Here is a 16,845-nt window from a genome sequence, read left to right as displayed (position 1 = left end):
TGTATCTCTTTGAGACCCTGATTTCAACTCTTTTGGATATGAGGCTTTTGTTGTTGTTGTTGATACCAGCACCACGTTGTCCCAAGTGAGCTAACTGGCCAGCCCTCTTTTGAATATAAATACCCAGAAGTGGTATTGCCGGGTCACATGGTAATTTTATTTCTAATTTTTTGAAGGAACCACCATACTGTTTTCCATGGCAGCTGCACCATTTTATATTCCCGCCAACAGTGCACAAGGGTTCCAATTTCTCCACATCCTAGCCAACACCTGTAATTTTCTGGTGTTTTTTTTTTTTTTTTTTTTTTTTGATAGCAGCTATCCTAATGGATATGAGGAGATATCTCACTGTGGTTTTAATTTGCATTTCCCTAATAAATAGTGATGTTTTTGTATCTTTTCACTTGCTTTTTGGCCATTTGTATATTTTCTTTGTAGAAAGGTCTATTAAGTTCTTTCCCCATTTTTAAATCCATTGATCTTTTTATGGCCTCTAGAGTTTTTTCCATTCCAAAATGTCATATAGTTGGAATCATACAGTACGCGGCCTTTACAGATTGGCTTTATTCACTTAGCAATATGCAGTTAAGTTTCCCTCCACGTCTTTTCATGGCTTGATAACTCAATTCTTTTTATCACTGAATAATATGAACTTCCAAAAGTTCGTGGAAAATTAGAATTAAAAGATAATAAGAATCTTCCATGAACTCTTTGAAATATCCTCATGTTCCATTGTATGAATATAACAGAGTTTATCCACTTATTGAAGGACATCTTGATTGCTTCAAATTTTTGGCAGTTATAAATAAATTATTTTCGAAGATTAAAAATGAATCACACTTACAAAAAAGTTGCCAGAATAATACAAAATCCTCCTAAACACCCTTTGCCCAGATTTCCCTATTAAACTTTGACTCCACGTACTCTATAATTTGCATGATCTCTCTCTCACACCTGCATTTATTTCTAAATCATTTAGATAGTAATTTGCAAACATCATATCATTTTATCCATAAACATTTCAATGTATAATTTCCTAAGAACAAGGACAGAATCAAACACTCACTGTGGATATCCCCCAGAGCAGGTAAATAAATTTCAGCTGTCAAGGAATGAACAGAAATTATGTGATTCTTTAATTTAATATAAAAATGCTATTTATTTGGTCAAGACTTCTCAAAGGGGAGCTTGGGTAACAATTGGATTTATGTGCTTATCTTCTGTGTTCTTCTAGTGAGAATAGCATGGGGCATATTATCCAGTCTCATCCCACCCAGACCTTGAGGTCTCTCTGGACAAGGCCTAAAGTGAAAGGGTCATTCGGGGCAATTCTTGGGTAGTGGGCTTTTTGGTGGCTGGCAGGTACAGGGATCAAACCCTGGACCTTGGTGTTATCAGGTTATCAGTACCACACTCTAACCAATTGAGCTAACTGGCCATCCCTAGCAGTGGGCTTTTTCAATGGAAGCACCCTTGCATCTCATTACAAAGCTGTTTTCGGAGTTAGATTTGCCTTAAAACCAATTCTGTCTGTTAAAGCATCATAGATGATTTTCTAGCAAATAGTGTTATTGACAGCTTTAATGTATTTAGAGTGTTGATGCTAAAATCTTTGAGGATTGGTGAGTGCTGAGAAAAAAGAAGCAAACCCTCCATGTCCCGGTATTTTTAACTTCTTTGTTCTGTTTTTTGTTTGTTTGCTTGGTTGGTTTTTTTGCCGCCGGCTGCACAGGAATTCAAACCCTTGACCTTGGTGTTATCAGCACTGCATTCTAACCAACCGAGCTAAGATATTTTTAACTTATCAAAACATTTTGAAGGGTGAGGAAAGCAAAGATTAGTTGTGCTGTAAAGCAGCAATTTCAATAAATATGCTGGGTAAATGGAATATGGGTGAAAACAATTCAAATCTTGATTCCCAGGCAGCTGATGTGCACTCGTTTTCCCCACTAGTAGCCTGCAATTAGCAGGTGGTATATACATTATTCATAATTTCTAAGGAACAGAAAGTGCTGGTCAGCACCAGCCAAATGCAGATAATTCAGGCTCAAGTGACAATAAATCACTTCAAAGCTTGGAATTAAAATCAGACAGCCTGGGTGGGGGAGGGCAGGGTACCATTTGCAAGGTTCCACAAATCCTGTGTGTGGCTCTTACTGAACCACCTTAGGATGGTTCAATGACTGGTTTACCCAGCTAGGAAGAGAGGAAAGGGCAAAATATCCAAATGAGTGTGATTCTTCTCTTTTCCACAGTACCTTTCCCCCACATCCTCTATATTTTAAAGTATTTGTGTGCTACTTGATCTACCACTTTCTTTCTTTTATAGCTGCACTCTCTTTGTCAAGCTCCTCCTTGATCAAATAGCGTAAAAGAGGAATTGAGATGGCAATCAGAGAGGAAAGCATATTCACAGTGATTCTAGGAATTACAGCTCCAAGATGATACCATTTGCAAACGTCATTGGACAATATGTGGTTTTAAGGCAGAAAGTGAATTTAAATCAATCTACAAGGAGGTGTGGACTTTGGTTACTATGGCACCATGATTTATTGGAAACATGTTAACTTCTTTGCAGATAGCATGGAACCAGCAAACAAAAGGCTGGGGGGGGGGGATTAAAATAGAGTCCTCGCTTGCTCTAGGTAAAGTGTAAAATTACAAGACATTTGAGTATACAAAGAGAAAAGGGTTTATTTTTGCACTGGCACATTTCTTGCAGTAGCTCAGTAAATATTTAATACATAACTATAAAGTAAGGAAATTTTAGTAACTTTTTAAAATATCACATCTATTCTCCACTCACTGAGCAACACAATTAATAATTGGGTTTTGGTGTGCTTTCTAACTAAATTTGTGCCAACCATCTACTCTCCACTCTTTATTAGGAAATGTTTCAAAATGCTCAACTATATTGTAACAGCACAGAATCAAGAAAAAGATGTTCTGAACTAAGAAATTCCACATACATCTAATCCACCATACTTTCATTTAAAACCAGTCTTTATGTGTAAGATTATTGATAAACCCGAGGTAATTATCACCGACTTTGTGGAAAATGATAGACTGAGGTTAAAGCATGTTAATTTTTTTTTCTTTTGACAGCTGGCCAATACCAGAATCCAAACCCTTGACCCTGGTGTTACAAGGTGGTGCTCTAACCAAGCGAGCCAACAAGCCAGCCCAAAGCATGTTGATTTTAATCATGACATAACCTTTAAATGGTTAACAATGTTATATTGAAAACTGAACGTTTTTTAAAAATAATCTATGGAGTTTAATTAAACAAAGTAACATAACATTAAAATGCTGGGCTTGCTGGTTAGCACAGTTGGTTAGAGTGTGGTGCTGATAACACCAAATTCCAGGATTCAATCCTTGTACTGGCCAGCCAAATAAAAAATTATAATGATAATAATTTAAAATGCTAGTAAGCCTGAGTGTCTTGTTCTGACTCTAAATTTGATCTTTTAACAACATCTTAATGTAATCCCTGGGACAGCTGACTGCAGAGTGTGCAGCAACCTTTTTAAATGGGAGGACCCTTTTGGCCCATAAGTATACTGCACAAGAATGCTTTGGTTTATCACTCATTTGACCTGCTGATTTAAGGATCTATGTGTTGTTCTGAAGGACATCATTAGGACCATTGGTGAAACTGCAATACAACACTATAGATTAGATAATATTGTATCTATGTTAAATTTGCTGAATTTGATAATAGTACTGTGGTTTTATAAAAGAATGTCCTTGTTTTTTTTTTTTTTTTCTTTTGGCAGCTGGCTGGTAATGGGGATCTGAGCCCTTGACTTTGGTGTTTTAAGGCTGTGCTCTAACCATCTAAGCTAACTGGCCAGTCCCAAGAATGTTCTTGTTTTAAGGAAATAAATACTAAGATTTTTGGGTAAAGGCACATGATGTATGCAATTAAGTTTTATATCACTGAGAAAAGACGTATATATAGAGAGAAAGAGAATGGTAAAGCAAATGTGTGAATTCTTGGCAGTTGAACCAATACCACCAGCAGCTGCCTACCTCCACGTTTCTTACACGAGAGAAGTGATCCAAGTCAGTGTTAGCTAGTTTACGTCTTGAAGCTGAAAGCATTTCTTAGTGATAACTCAGCCAATCCCAATTCACTTTCTACATGTACAGAATATCATACCATAAAATTGATACTCTAAAAAGAGAAATAGATGTAAAGTTCCAGTCCTAGCTTTGCTATTTGCCAACCTAACCCAGTCACTTAATTATTTGCAAGATGTAGACATCGAAATGAGATTTGTGTTGAATACTTTGTAAAACACAAAGTGCCATACAAGCATGAGTGTTTTGGTATTTTTATACTGTATTCGTGCTTTCCCCCCCTTTTATGCAGTTTAAGATGTTGACTAGAAGAGTTAATATTTGTAGAAACACTATTTTATTTCACACGGGAGTTATTTTTTGCCTATTGCTTGCTTGTAACTAAATCCCTCTGAATCAGAATTTGTACCTTTTTCTGCCTACACAGAAGGTAATAAACGATTATATGGTTTATAACTCGTTAGAAAGGCTAGTACCTACGTCTGGCTCCTTTGGGAGGAGACACAGTCATAACAAAAAACATTGTTTAATGTGCCAGGTACTGTGTCAAGTCATTTACACACATCGTGTACTTCCCACAATCAATCAATCAATCAATCAATCAATCAATAAGTAAAAAATAAAAATGAGTTTGAAGCAAATATTATTTCATATGTAAAACGGGGGAAATAACAGCATTTATCTTTCAGGGCTGTTGTGAAGATTAAAAGAGAATACATTATATAAAACACAAAGCACAGTGCCTGGTAATATTTAGTGCTAAATACATGTTTACTATTTATTGGTACTCTCATTTTACAAACAGAGAAGTATCTTGCCTCAGGTACACAGCAAGTGGAAGAAACAAGATTTCCAAACCACGTTTGAAAATTCCCAAGCCTCTGCCTTTTCCTTCTTTTGTCCTTTTTTTTGTTTTGTTTTGTTTTAAACTGTTTCCTGTACAGCAGGGGGCGAGGAGGATGTGTAATCCCCAGGTCAGTGGTTGAACGCAAGCCAGAAGACCTCTATTTTCATTTTGTCCTCTGACCGGTCCCCAGCCTCTACCAACGCCCGGCGCCTTGCAAGCTGCTCTACAGTACTCGATGAATTAATGAGACCAGGATTCCAAGCGTTCATATCTGCTAAGTAGCTTCGTGGCCTCCCGCAAGATCTTTCCTGTATGTGCGCAGTTGTTCCCTTCAGTAAACCCGGAAGAGGCTGTTCAGGTCCCTTTCGGGGAAACGGTCTAGTCTTCCCCGGGCCGAAATAAGTTACCGAGGGCCGTTGCCCTCCGAACCACAACGACGTCAAAGGTCCCATATACTCCTGCCCCCACCACACTCTGCGACAAGCCCCACACGCCTCCGTACCATTCTTGACCCCCCAACGTTCCTCCTGGGAGGCGCAGGCGCACAGCGGGTCCGCGTCTGTACCTCCCGGAGAACTACATCTCCCACAATCCCAATCGGCCGAACGGCGTCCGCTCGGGCGGGGGGCGGAGGCGGAGCCTCTCGAGATGTCCTGCCTGTGTCCTCTTGGGGAAAGTTCGTTTTAAGAGAGATTTTCAGTTTCCCTGGTAAGGCAGGTCACTTGTCCCAATCAGGTACGATTCTGCCCTCCGCACCCCCTGGGGTCCCCTCATTGTAAAACGGCAGATGGCCTAGCCCAGAGGAGACGCTGAGAGAGAAAGGAGGGCCGCGCACGCATGCGCAGAGGTGCAGCGTGGGGGCGGGAGTGGTCGACCCCTTCCCCGCGCCCGTGAAGGTGAGTGGGGAGGGGCGGGGTGTGTTCCGGGGCTGGCGTGGCACATCGCCACAAGGGCCAAGGAAGGCATAGCCACCACCGTCCCAGCCAACTCTGAAAGGTGTTGACCTCAATTGTCCCGAAAATAGGGTTCCCAGGAGCTCCGTTTTAGGGTTTACGTATAAAAAAGTCACATTTCCAATTAAGCCGCTTCCAGGATTTAATTGCCATTGTCTATGTAGAAGCTTTTCTCCTCTACTAGACCATGAGTTTTTAAAGCAGTGAACTTGTTGGGAGAGCTCACCATTCATCTTGATTTTCTTGACACGTAGTTAGCTCTACCCTGACGAGCCACGGAGCTTAAAATCTTTCGGAAACTTGATTCTATTCAATCTAGCGTCAGACTAGATATATATTTTGTAATGTTCTTTGTTTCATATGCATAAGTCTTCTGAGAAGACTCCCTGAGATGATGAAGACCATGATAAACTAACTGAAGAAATAGTGATGCTGATGAAGTTTATAATCTGTCGGGGAAAGAGACGATTAAGCAAGCGTCTTAATCCTAACCATTTTGCTTTCACCTTGTTATGTGACTTGTTGAGTTGTTTAACCTTCTGGGCCTACATTTTCTTGTTAAAGGAGAAATTGAATGAGATGATCTTTAAGAACTTTGCATCTCTAAAATTCTATGGTTAATGAGGAGTAGAATACAGGTTATATCACAATATGTTAATGCTAAACATCATCAACTTCCATTTCTCTACTAACATCAGTGAAATATAGCTATAAGAATTTTGTCAGCAGCATTACAAGGAACTGCCCCTTAGTGTACTTGTGATTTCACACCCTGTCTTCTTTATTAATGAAAATAAGAAATTATCTGATAATACAACTTTATTTAATCTATAATTGTTGTTTTACAGATTGTTCCTAGGAAGAACTCTGGGTACAATAATGAATGCAATGTGCGGGATGATGGCTCAAATCTTAAGATCTCATCTGATAAATGCCTCAGTGATCCCTAGTCGAGTGAAAATGCTTCCATATCTTGGCATCATTAGAAATAGAATGATGTTGACCTATAAATCCAAAAAGGAGATCAAAGAATATTATAGGCTGCTGAATCTGAATGAAGGATGCTCTGCAGATGATGTCAGGGAGTCTTTTCGTAAGTTGGCCAAGCAATACCATCCAGACAGTGGCTCTAATAACGCTGATTCTGCAACATTTATAAGGATCGAAGAAGCTTATAGAAGGGTGCTTTCCTCCGTGATAGAACAAACAAATGCCAGACAGAGTAAAGTTGAAGCAGAAGAAGAAGAAGAAAAGTTCAAATATAAAACACCCCAACACCGGCATTATTTAAGTTTTGAAGGTATTGGTTTTGGGACTCCAAGTCAACGAGAGAAGCAATATAGGCAATTTAGGGCAGACCGTGCAACAGAGCAAGTGATGGAATATCAAAAGCAGAAACTACACAGCCAGTATTTCACTGATAGTCTAACTGTTAAAGATGTAAAACAGAGCAAAGAACAAAAGATAACTCAAGCAATAGAGCGTTTAGTGGAGGACCTCATTCAGGAATCAATGGCAAAAGGAGACTTTGACAATCTCAGTGGGAAAGGAAAACCTCTAAAAAAGTTTTCTGGCTGTTCATATATTGATCCCATGACTCACAACCTGAACAGAATATTGATAGATAATGGATACCAACCAGAATGGATTCTAATGCAAAAGGAAATAAAGGATACTATTGAGCAACTCAGAGAGGCAATTTTAGTGTCTAGGAAAAAACTTGGGAATCCAATGACACCAACTGAACAGAAACAGTGGAAACAAGTTTGTGAGCAGTTTCAGGAAAACATCAGAAAACTAAACAAGCGAATTAATGATTTTAATTTAATTGTTCCCATCCTGACCAGGCAAAAAGTCCATTTTGATGCACAGAAAGAAATTATCAGAGCCCAGAAAATATATGAAACTCTTATAGAAACAAAAGAAGTCACAGATAAAAACCCAAATAACATTGATCAAGGTGAAGGAGAGGAAACACCTGGAGTCAAGACAGGTTTTTTTAACTGGATGAATCTGTGGAAGTTTATTAAAATATGACCATTTTGGTGTTCTGTATCACAGTGCTGCCCCAAATCCTTTTCAGTGGAACTGTCATCAAACATAGAGACAGAGATTTAGTGCTATTCCATCAGAATTTGAGAACTGTGAGTCTTTGTTTTTTTACAAAATTAATCACATCCCTGCATGTGTAACTGAGGAAGCTTTAAGAAACAGAGAAATTTTCAGTCAGCTTTGCCCTGAGGTTATAGCAAGAAAATAAGAGGACTTCTAAAGAAAACATTCCATTTCAGAGTTTAAATGTCAGTCATCAGGTGAAATGAGCTAGAACTAGGACTCAGATGTGGGAATCGTATAGGGTATTCTACAAGTCTTAGCACAGTTTTAAGCTCTAAGAAGTTAAAAGCAATTGCTGTTTGCTATTTTCAAGCACAGGTACTTAAGTAGCAATAGCAAAACCTGAAAATGTGTTGTCAAAAGTCACAAAACTGAAGAAGTATAATGAAGTTTAACAGACTAAACCTCCGAATGATCTATGTTTTTTGAAAGTTTGCCGCATTTGCACACCTGAACTTACTAAAGCTCAAAACTAGTCTAAGACTTTTGGGACACCCTCTATGGGTGGGAAAATGTTGAGATCAGTAAATTAGCCTAATGGAGTTACTGCACTCTCCTTATAATAGCCTCTCTGTGGATACTGAATGATAAAACCAAACATCTAGGTTGTCCTTTTTCCTGTCTTCATGATCCATTGGCTGCAGACGTCAATCAGTCAAGCTAGTTGATAAGCAATTGTAGAAATGACTTCAGTGTGCACTTTTAAAGAGTTTGAATGTGTTTTCTGACCTTTCGGAGGTGATAAAAATCCTTGGGCACAATGGAAATGTAAGGTTTTACGTGTAGCTTCATCTCTAATCAGAGATTAAAATGTTAGGTTTCCATAAGTCTATGTCAAGCCTCCCTATGTCTTATATCAGACTCTCTAGAGACTTTTCAAACCCTTGACCTTGGTGTTATAACACTGAGCTCTAACCAACTGAGCTAAATGGACAGCCTCCCAGAAGTTTTTCAGTAAGTAATAGGAAAATCCTAACTTACTGTAGGGACCTAAACCCAATTTCCTGTCTTAGGGACCCTTTAATAAAAAAAGACAAAATGTCTGAGTTTTGTGCATTTGCATGTTTGGCAAACAATAAGAGGTTGACTTTTTTTTTTTTTTGACTGATAAGGGGATCGCAACCCTTGGCACAGTGTTGTCTGCACCACGCTCAGCCAGTGAGCGCACCGGCCATCCCCATATAGGATCCGAACCTGCGGCCTCGGTACTACCAGCGCCACACTCTCCCGAGTGAGCCGTGGGGCCGGCCCTAAGAGGTTGACTTTCATGAGATTATTGTGTCCCATCCACTTCAGAAAATTGGACTTTTTTAGGTTTGGAAAATTGCTTTTGCCATAGAATTGGGCAACTAGAAAGATGGGGAGGGTAGTCAAAGGAGCCAGTGTGTTTCCTTCTTTAAACCAGAGCACTGTGTTGTAGATGGTGTTAAACCGTGCTGCTCGCCACTTTGATTTTGGAAGACCAAGTTATTTTGTAAAGGGTGTGATGGTTAAAACAACCACTAAACTATGTCTTGAAAAGGAAATTTGGCGGAGGCCGGCCTGTGGCTCACTCGGTAGAGTGCGGTGCTGATAACACCAAGGCCACGGGTTCGGATCCTATATAGGGATGGCCGGTGGTTTGCTCACTGGCTGAGCGTGGTGCTGAAAAGGAAATTTGGGGCCTTTCTGCTTAGATGACAGGGCATTAATTGGCTTAATGCATGATTATTTTATTGAGTGAGTTATCATTTGGCTTCTACAGTGATAGTATTTATTATAAACAATTGTGTGGAGCTGCAATATAGACTTATAATAAAAGCTATAGTTCTAAAAACATTTTAGAAGGCTGTAATTCTGTGAATCTTGTTAAAATGGGAATTGTTTTTTAATAGAAATGTATTGATTATTCATATTTGTGGGGTACAGAGTTACATTTCAGTACATGTATACAACGTGTGATGATCAAATCAGGGTAATTAGCATATTCATAATCACAAAACAATGTAAGAAGGCTAAATGCAATGCAGCAACATATATGAATGAAACCATTTTCAATATTAAACAATGAGAAGGTAAAATTATCAGAAAACTCCACTAAATTTTAGTTTAAGCACAGCACACTTTATGTTTGTAAATGTTGTCTATATTAATAAAGTTATTTTAATGATTATTCAATGGTCCATTGTTGTAATAGTAATAATAATCAGATTTTTGGATGACTAGATACAGCTTTAAAGATCCTTTTATTTTTTGTCAGCTGGCTGGTGTGTGTATCCAAACTCTTGACCTTGGTGTTACCAACACCATGCTCTAACCAATTGAGCTATCTGGCCGCCCCTAAAAGTCTCTTTGGTTGATAATATCAAAGCTGACTGTGACGTAGATTCTTCTTGTCAAGAAGGCAAATTTACTTATGTTAAAACAGATTCACTTATTTAAGTAACTGAATTACAGGCCAGAAAAAGGATTTTGGCTAGTTTATTAGAGTTTGTTGAATAGGCATTTGACACTTTTCTCTCTTATGATGCAGCATTGATCTTTTTCTGTTGGTTTTGTCACCTTTTTTTTTTCTTTCAGCTGGCCAATAAGGGGATCCAAACATCACACTGTAATCAACTAAGCTAACTGACCAGGCCTGTTAGCTTTTTACCTTCTGTCAGCTTTTCAAGTGCAGTAGAAATGTATTGAGATTTCTGAACTCACTAATAGGCACATGTCAAACTCTGCTTGGTCCCCAGTCTTTTCATGGCTCCTATCTCTGTACTCCATTCCTCAAACTCTGGCCCAACATCCTGAGGATAGAGTCTCAAATCACTGGCTTCTGTTTCCCAGCTGTGTGAATTGGTTTTTGCCCTTGTTCTACACACTTGAATCTTGGCCTTGGTAGCTTTGCTAGTACCTCAGGACTAAAGTTCAAGTCCCTCGAGAGAGCGATTTCATTACTCTTCATTTTCTTCATCCTTTTGCCCCCAGGACATCGCTCTGCTCTTGAGGGCACCTCTCCCTGGCACGGAATCTCCCTTAACCTTGCTTCTGAGCTGGGGCCTATTAACTTCCTGACATACTTCCCTGTTACCAACTGCCTGGGTCCCCACCGCTGGGCCCCAACCACTTTTTAATTTAATTCCAGTAATCTCCCAAGGACGACTCCTGCTGATTTGCCTGTTCCTGGAAGTATTGCCTTTCCCTTTTGACAATGTTTTGTTCATTCAACATGTTACCAGCATCCAGGTCCCGCTGCTCTCTGCTCAGAAACAAAAGACTCATCAGTCCCAAATGTTGGTGCCTGGCAGGAAGTTTATTATCAGACGTCTAAGGAGACAGTATAGAACTATCTCTCCACTTTAGGGTTTCAGGGTGGGTTACATAAGATAAAAGGACAAAGGGAGAAGTGTGTTGAAATATACAGGAGGGATGGGGTCGGTGACTATGTGCAGATCAGCATGTCTTCATCTTCGTCCTTGGTCTCAGTCCTGTGAAGCCTGGAGTCAGACTTCTTGGCTCTGGCTTTATCTCTTTCCCAGAACACCTGCAACTTTAAACAAGACTGTTAGTTTTGCAAGTTGCTGAGTTATGGCCTTGCTTTACTCCTCCTACAAATTACAGTGATTGTTCATTGTTCAAGCAGAGTTCTTTCCTCAGTGTTAAGTTCTAACATGGCTGCCCTTATACTAAGCTAGTATTTTTGATGCTGTATCAAACATTCATTTATTGTGAAATCTTGAAGGGGAATCCACCATTCTACCTCCTGGGTTCTCAGATATCTGTAACTGAGGGGGTCAAATGGAGCCCTCAGCCTCAAATGTAGCTCTCAGATATTCACTTCTCTTGGTGATAACTGATGCCACCACCATCCTGGCTCCAGGTGGGGGACACTGGGCTCCTCTACTCCTCTGACCTAAGGGCAGACCCACAAATGTTGTCATAATACCCCTTGCCCAGGTGAGACCAGATTGGAGCTTCCAAATACCACTTTCCTCAAGGCTTGGGGATGACATAGGGAAGGGAACACAGTCCCTAGAATGGAACAACCTTTGTGGCCATTTCCAGTTAGCCTCTGAGCCTAGTTCTCAGCCTGCTGTGGAGGAGCAGAGCCTACCATTTTCACACTGCCTAGGAGAGCCCCCCAAGTGTCCTGAGCATGACTCTACTACCCCAACTCTAGACTTTGGAAAGTAAGGCCCAAGGACACAGGGATTTTCTCTCCTTCCAAGTCCAACTTCAAAGGTCTAGCTTGTGCAAGGACCAACATCTTTCCCAGATGACTGAGATGTATGCTCCTGTCCCCTGTTCCCTTTAGAAGAGACAGACCCTATCCAAAGGTCTCAGGAGGACAGATACATCTGAATACACCTCAGTTAGTTTAATTAACATTGTTACCAGAAAAACCTATTCACAGTGGTGGGAAGGGATCCTGTTTGGTGTAAAGAGGACATCTGTGCCCTTGATGACCTTCTAGCAAGGAGTGTTTGGTCTGGTGATGACTCTGCTTTGGCATTTATAGCTGAGTCTCTGTCTCCTGTGGGTGAACCTGGTTTCATGGCCTCATCCTCTCAATTCTTCCATTCAGCCACAGTTTACACTGTTATTTTCCCAGTTGGGCCCCAAGAGTCTCAGTGAGCTTTGTTTAAATGATGTAGTGGACAGCTAGTGTATTTTTGACTGCCTGTCATCTTTCAAATGTCCCATATGGATGGTGGCATACATCGTTCACCTGGGGAAGATGTGTTTACTTGCACAGGAAGCTAGGCCTTTGAAGTTGGTCTTGATGGGAGAGAAAATCCCTAATTTTAAAAAATATGCACAGAAATGGGCCTGTGACCTAGACTCTGCCAACAAGACTTGTCCTCAGGAAACACGGATTCAGAATGAGCCATGGAAGGCAACATGCTGGCTCTTCATGGATGTTCCAGTTCGCTGGTGCAGGAGGGTGGTGGCTGCCAGGTGGAGTTCCTGGCGAAGAAAAGGCATCAGTGCCATGGCAGTGGCAGCCAAGTTCCTGGCTTCAAGAGTGCAGTGGTCACAGCAGCAGTGGTTTTCTCACCAGGCTATTTCTTCATTGTGGTTGTAAGCATTGTTTCTGGAACAATGGGGACTGTCGTTTGCACCTAAGTGTTGTTGACTGATGCAGATGAGATCATGAGAATCTCGTGGCTTTGGGATAAATAGGAGCTATAAACTGGATTGGAGCATAAGCAACACATGGGTTCTGGCTAGAATCTCAGCTCTGCGGCTTTGTAGGCGTGTGATCTTGGGCAAATGATTGAACTTCACTGATCTACAGATTTCTCATGTGTAAACAGTAATAATGATCTCATGTATAAACAGTTATTGTGAGGGTTAAGAAAAGAATCCAGTTTCTGACACGTAATGAACACTTCATTCTAAGTATTAAATTACAGTATATATGCTGTTGTGCTAATATAATAATAAATAGAAGTTCTTATTTTTATTTAGGATTTATTGAAAAAATGTACTGTAGCTCTTCTCTTGGAGAAGTCTTGATTTCAGAGCTAATCTTGCCAGTTCCAATTGATTTCCCAAATTTACTGAAACTACTCTCTGTCATGCCTTCAGCTAGCAGAGGGCTAGAAAACATAAGGGGGCTGGCTAGTTAGCTTGCTTAAGAGAGTGTGGTGCTTGTAACACCAAGGTCAAGGGTTTGGATCACCTTACTAGCCAGTTCCTCCCCAAAAGAAAGAAAGAAAGAAAACATAGAAGCCAGTGACTAAAGACCACATATCATATGATACCATTTATCTGAAAAGTCCAGAATATGCAAGTTTATAGAGATAGAAGGTAGATTAGTGGTTGCCTAGAGCTGTAGGGTTTGGGAGGAAATGGGGAGTGACTGCTAATGGATACATTTCTTTTGGAGTGCTAAAAATGTTCTAAAATTGATTGTGGTGATAGTTGCACAACTCTGAACGAACTAAAAACTATTGAATTGTGCATTATAAATGAATAAATTTTGTAGCATGTGAAATGCTGTTTAAAAAGAAAAGGAAAAAAGCAAATGTCTCCAAATTTGGTAGGTTGATTACTACTTTAGTATAGGCAAGAAATGTCTTTGGAAGCATAAGACACAAAGACCTGTTTTAAATCATGTTAAGCATAAAATGAATGCCAATGTTTTAAGAACTTTAAACACGCTTTTACATCTGTGGCGAAAATTGACTATTATGTACAAATTTTTGGAATAAACAAACTTTGTCAGTATACCCAGGCATCTGTTACTAAGTCGTTCAACAAATAGTTACTCAGAAGCTGAGAAGTGGCCTTACATAAAAAAGAATCCACAAAGTGGAGAAGAGCTAGATAAAAGCACATGCACATCTTGTAGAAATGACTGAAAGTCGTCTTTAATTACATATATATAACTTTTTATTCTAAAACCCAGCAGGTGATCAATAGCAGTAATGAAGATTTCAATTCCCACTATTTTCCTTTATACATCATGTTGTCCACAGTCTGTGGGGAAGAAGAGGCCTAGATAGTCTACATGCTGCCCCTTCTCTTTCTCCTCTCCAACACCCAAGAAAAAGTGGCCCTGAGAAGTCATGACCTGGTGCCTTCTGGAATGAGTTGCTCATGGATGTCAGGGAGCTGGCAGAGGAAGGATGAACAACTGTGCATGCCTTTGGGTTCCACTCGTACAGACCCGAGTATTTTGAAGAGTTTAGGAGACGCCTGTTCTAAATTTGTCACTTATGGTGCATACCTGCCCACAGCAACTACGGTGGCCAAAGGGTACTTCAATTGGCTGGTGAAATGTTGGCTGGTGAAGCACAAAAAGGTGAGATGATAAATCAGATTCTTTATTTTGGAAAAAAAAATTTTATTATGAAAATTCACATATGTAGTAAAAAAATGTAATCAATGCAGTAGGATAGACAATGAACAAATGAGTTCCCCTTCCATTCTGGATCCTCACCCCCACCCCCCACAAATCCAGACCTATTGAGCCCACTTCTGAGATCTAATCACCATCAACAATTTCTTGTACTGTATATCTGTATTAGTTTTCTATTGCTGCTGCAACAAATTACTACAAACTGAGTGGCTTAAACAACACACATTTATTATCTTACAGTTCTGGAGGCTAGACGTTGTAAGTATATTGTAGGAATGCTGGTCAGAACTCCTGGCCTTCAGAGTTCTGGCTTTAATATTTACAATATTTTCCCTGCACAGGTTGTTTAACAACTGAGGCAGGGAAAGGAACAGAGAGCTATGCTTGTGTAAGATAAGGGGGGTGATGCCAGCAACGTCAAGTTCAAGCAACCAGTGGCTGAGTGGCCCCTGGGAATCTTCCACTTCCACAGATTTTCTCACTTTGGCATAGCTCCACCTTGTCTCTAAGTCTCTTTTAAGTTTCAACTCTTCCCCCACATTCCCCGTGTGGTGTGGAGGATGAGAAGCCATACAACAGGCCATTTGCAGGCTGGAGACACTGGGATGCCAGTAGTATGGCTCAGTCCAAGGCAGAAGGCCTCAGAATCAGGGAAGCTGATAGTGTAACTCTCAGTCCAAAGCTGAAGGCCTGAGAACATGGGGGACCACTGGTATAAGTTCTGGAGTCCCACACAGTGGGGGAAAGGAGTTGAAACTTATGAGGGACTTAGAGACAAAGGTGGAGCTATGCCAAAGAGAAAATCTATGGTTGTGGAGAAAGCAGCTGCACAGCACCTGGACTGATATTCTGCCCAATCTGTTCCCTGTAAGTTACCTATAAATATAATAATAAACTCCTTGTAAACCACAAGGAGTGGACTGCTTCATTCTTCAATTTCAAGATCCCTTCTCAGTGTGGTGGGCATTATACTTTTAGCTCACACTCAGTGGATCTCTCTGGGCTAAAATCAGGATGTTGGCGGAGCTGTGCTCCTTCAGGAGGTTCTAGGGAATAATTATTCCCTTGCTTTTTCCAGCTTGTAGAGGCTGCCTGCATTCCTTGGTGTGATGATTGATTTTAGGTGTTAACTTGACTGGATTAAGGAATATCTAGAAACCTGGTAAAACATTATTTTGGAGTGTGTCTGTTTGGCCAGGAGCTGAAGAGAACAGAAACAGAGGAAAGCTGAATGTGTCCATCTGTCTCCTGGAGCTGGAATACACCTTTCCTTTCCTGTCCTTGGATATCAGAACTTCAGGCTCCCTGGATTTTGGACTCCAGAACTTATGCCAGTGGTCCCCCATGTTCTCAGGCCTTCAGCTTTGGACTGAGAGTTACACTATCAGCTTCCCTGGTTCTGAAGCCTTATGCCTTGGACTGAGCCATGCTACTGGCATCCCAGTGTCTCCAGCCTGCAGATGGCCTGTCGTGGGGCTTCTCATCCTCCAAAATTGCATAAGCTAATTCCCCTAATAAATCCTCTCTCATATATCTACATATATATTCTATTGGTTATGTCTCTCTGGGGAACCCTGACTAATACAACTGGTTTGTGGCCTCCTTCCTCCATCTTCAAAGCCAACAACAGCAGGTTGAATCCTTCTCACATCACATCATTCTGACCTTCTGCATCTTTCTTCTACTTTTAAGGACTCTTGTGATTACAATGGGGACACCCAGATAATCCAGCATAATTTCCCTATTTTAATGTTAGTTGATTAGTAACCTTAGTTCCATTTGTAACCTTAATTTCTCTTTGCCATGCAACACAATGTATTCACAGATTCTGGGGAATAGGACATGGACATATTTGGGGGCATTATCCTGCTACTACAATATACTTCATTATATATATATCCTCCAAAATTTATATATATAACTTATATACACACATACACTATCTCTCTCAAACACACACATACAAATGTACACTATATACTCTTCTACACCTTTTTATTCACCAGCCT

General features: G+C 40.3%; 1 protein-coding gene across 1 annotated transcript; it reads left to right on the top strand.

Annotated features, from left to right (window-relative positions):
* The first annotated feature begins 5,576 nt into the window (after positions 1 to 5,576).
* DNAJC28 (DnaJ heat shock protein family (Hsp40) member C28) lies at positions 5,577 to 10,096 on the top strand. The gene is made up of 2 exons (XM_063106108.1): positions 5,577 to 5,829; positions 6,735 to 10,096. The coding sequence occupies exon 2, from the start codon at positions 6,766 to 6,768 to the stop codon at positions 7,921 to 7,923; it is 1,158 nt and encodes a 385-aa protein (XP_062962178.1). The 5' UTR covers positions 5,577 to 5,829; positions 6,735 to 6,765; the 3' UTR covers positions 7,924 to 10,096.
* The last annotated feature ends 6,749 nt before the right edge of the window (positions 10,097 to 16,845 follow it).

This window comes from Cynocephalus volans, chromosome 1 (assembly GCF_027409185.1).
Source record: "Cynocephalus volans isolate mCynVol1 chromosome 1, mCynVol1.pri, whole genome shotgun sequence".
NCBI lineage: Eukaryota > Metazoa > Chordata > Mammalia > Dermoptera > Cynocephalidae > Cynocephalus > Cynocephalus volans.
Note: the sequence above shows the minus strand (reverse complement) of the source record. Positions and strands in the feature narration are given on the sequence as shown.

Bases quoted from the DNA above. Each gene is read 5' to 3' on its own strand.
- DNAJC28 (XM_063106108.1), top strand. From the start codon at position 6,766: ATGAATGCAATGTGCGGGATGATGGCTCAAATCTTAAGATCTCATCTG.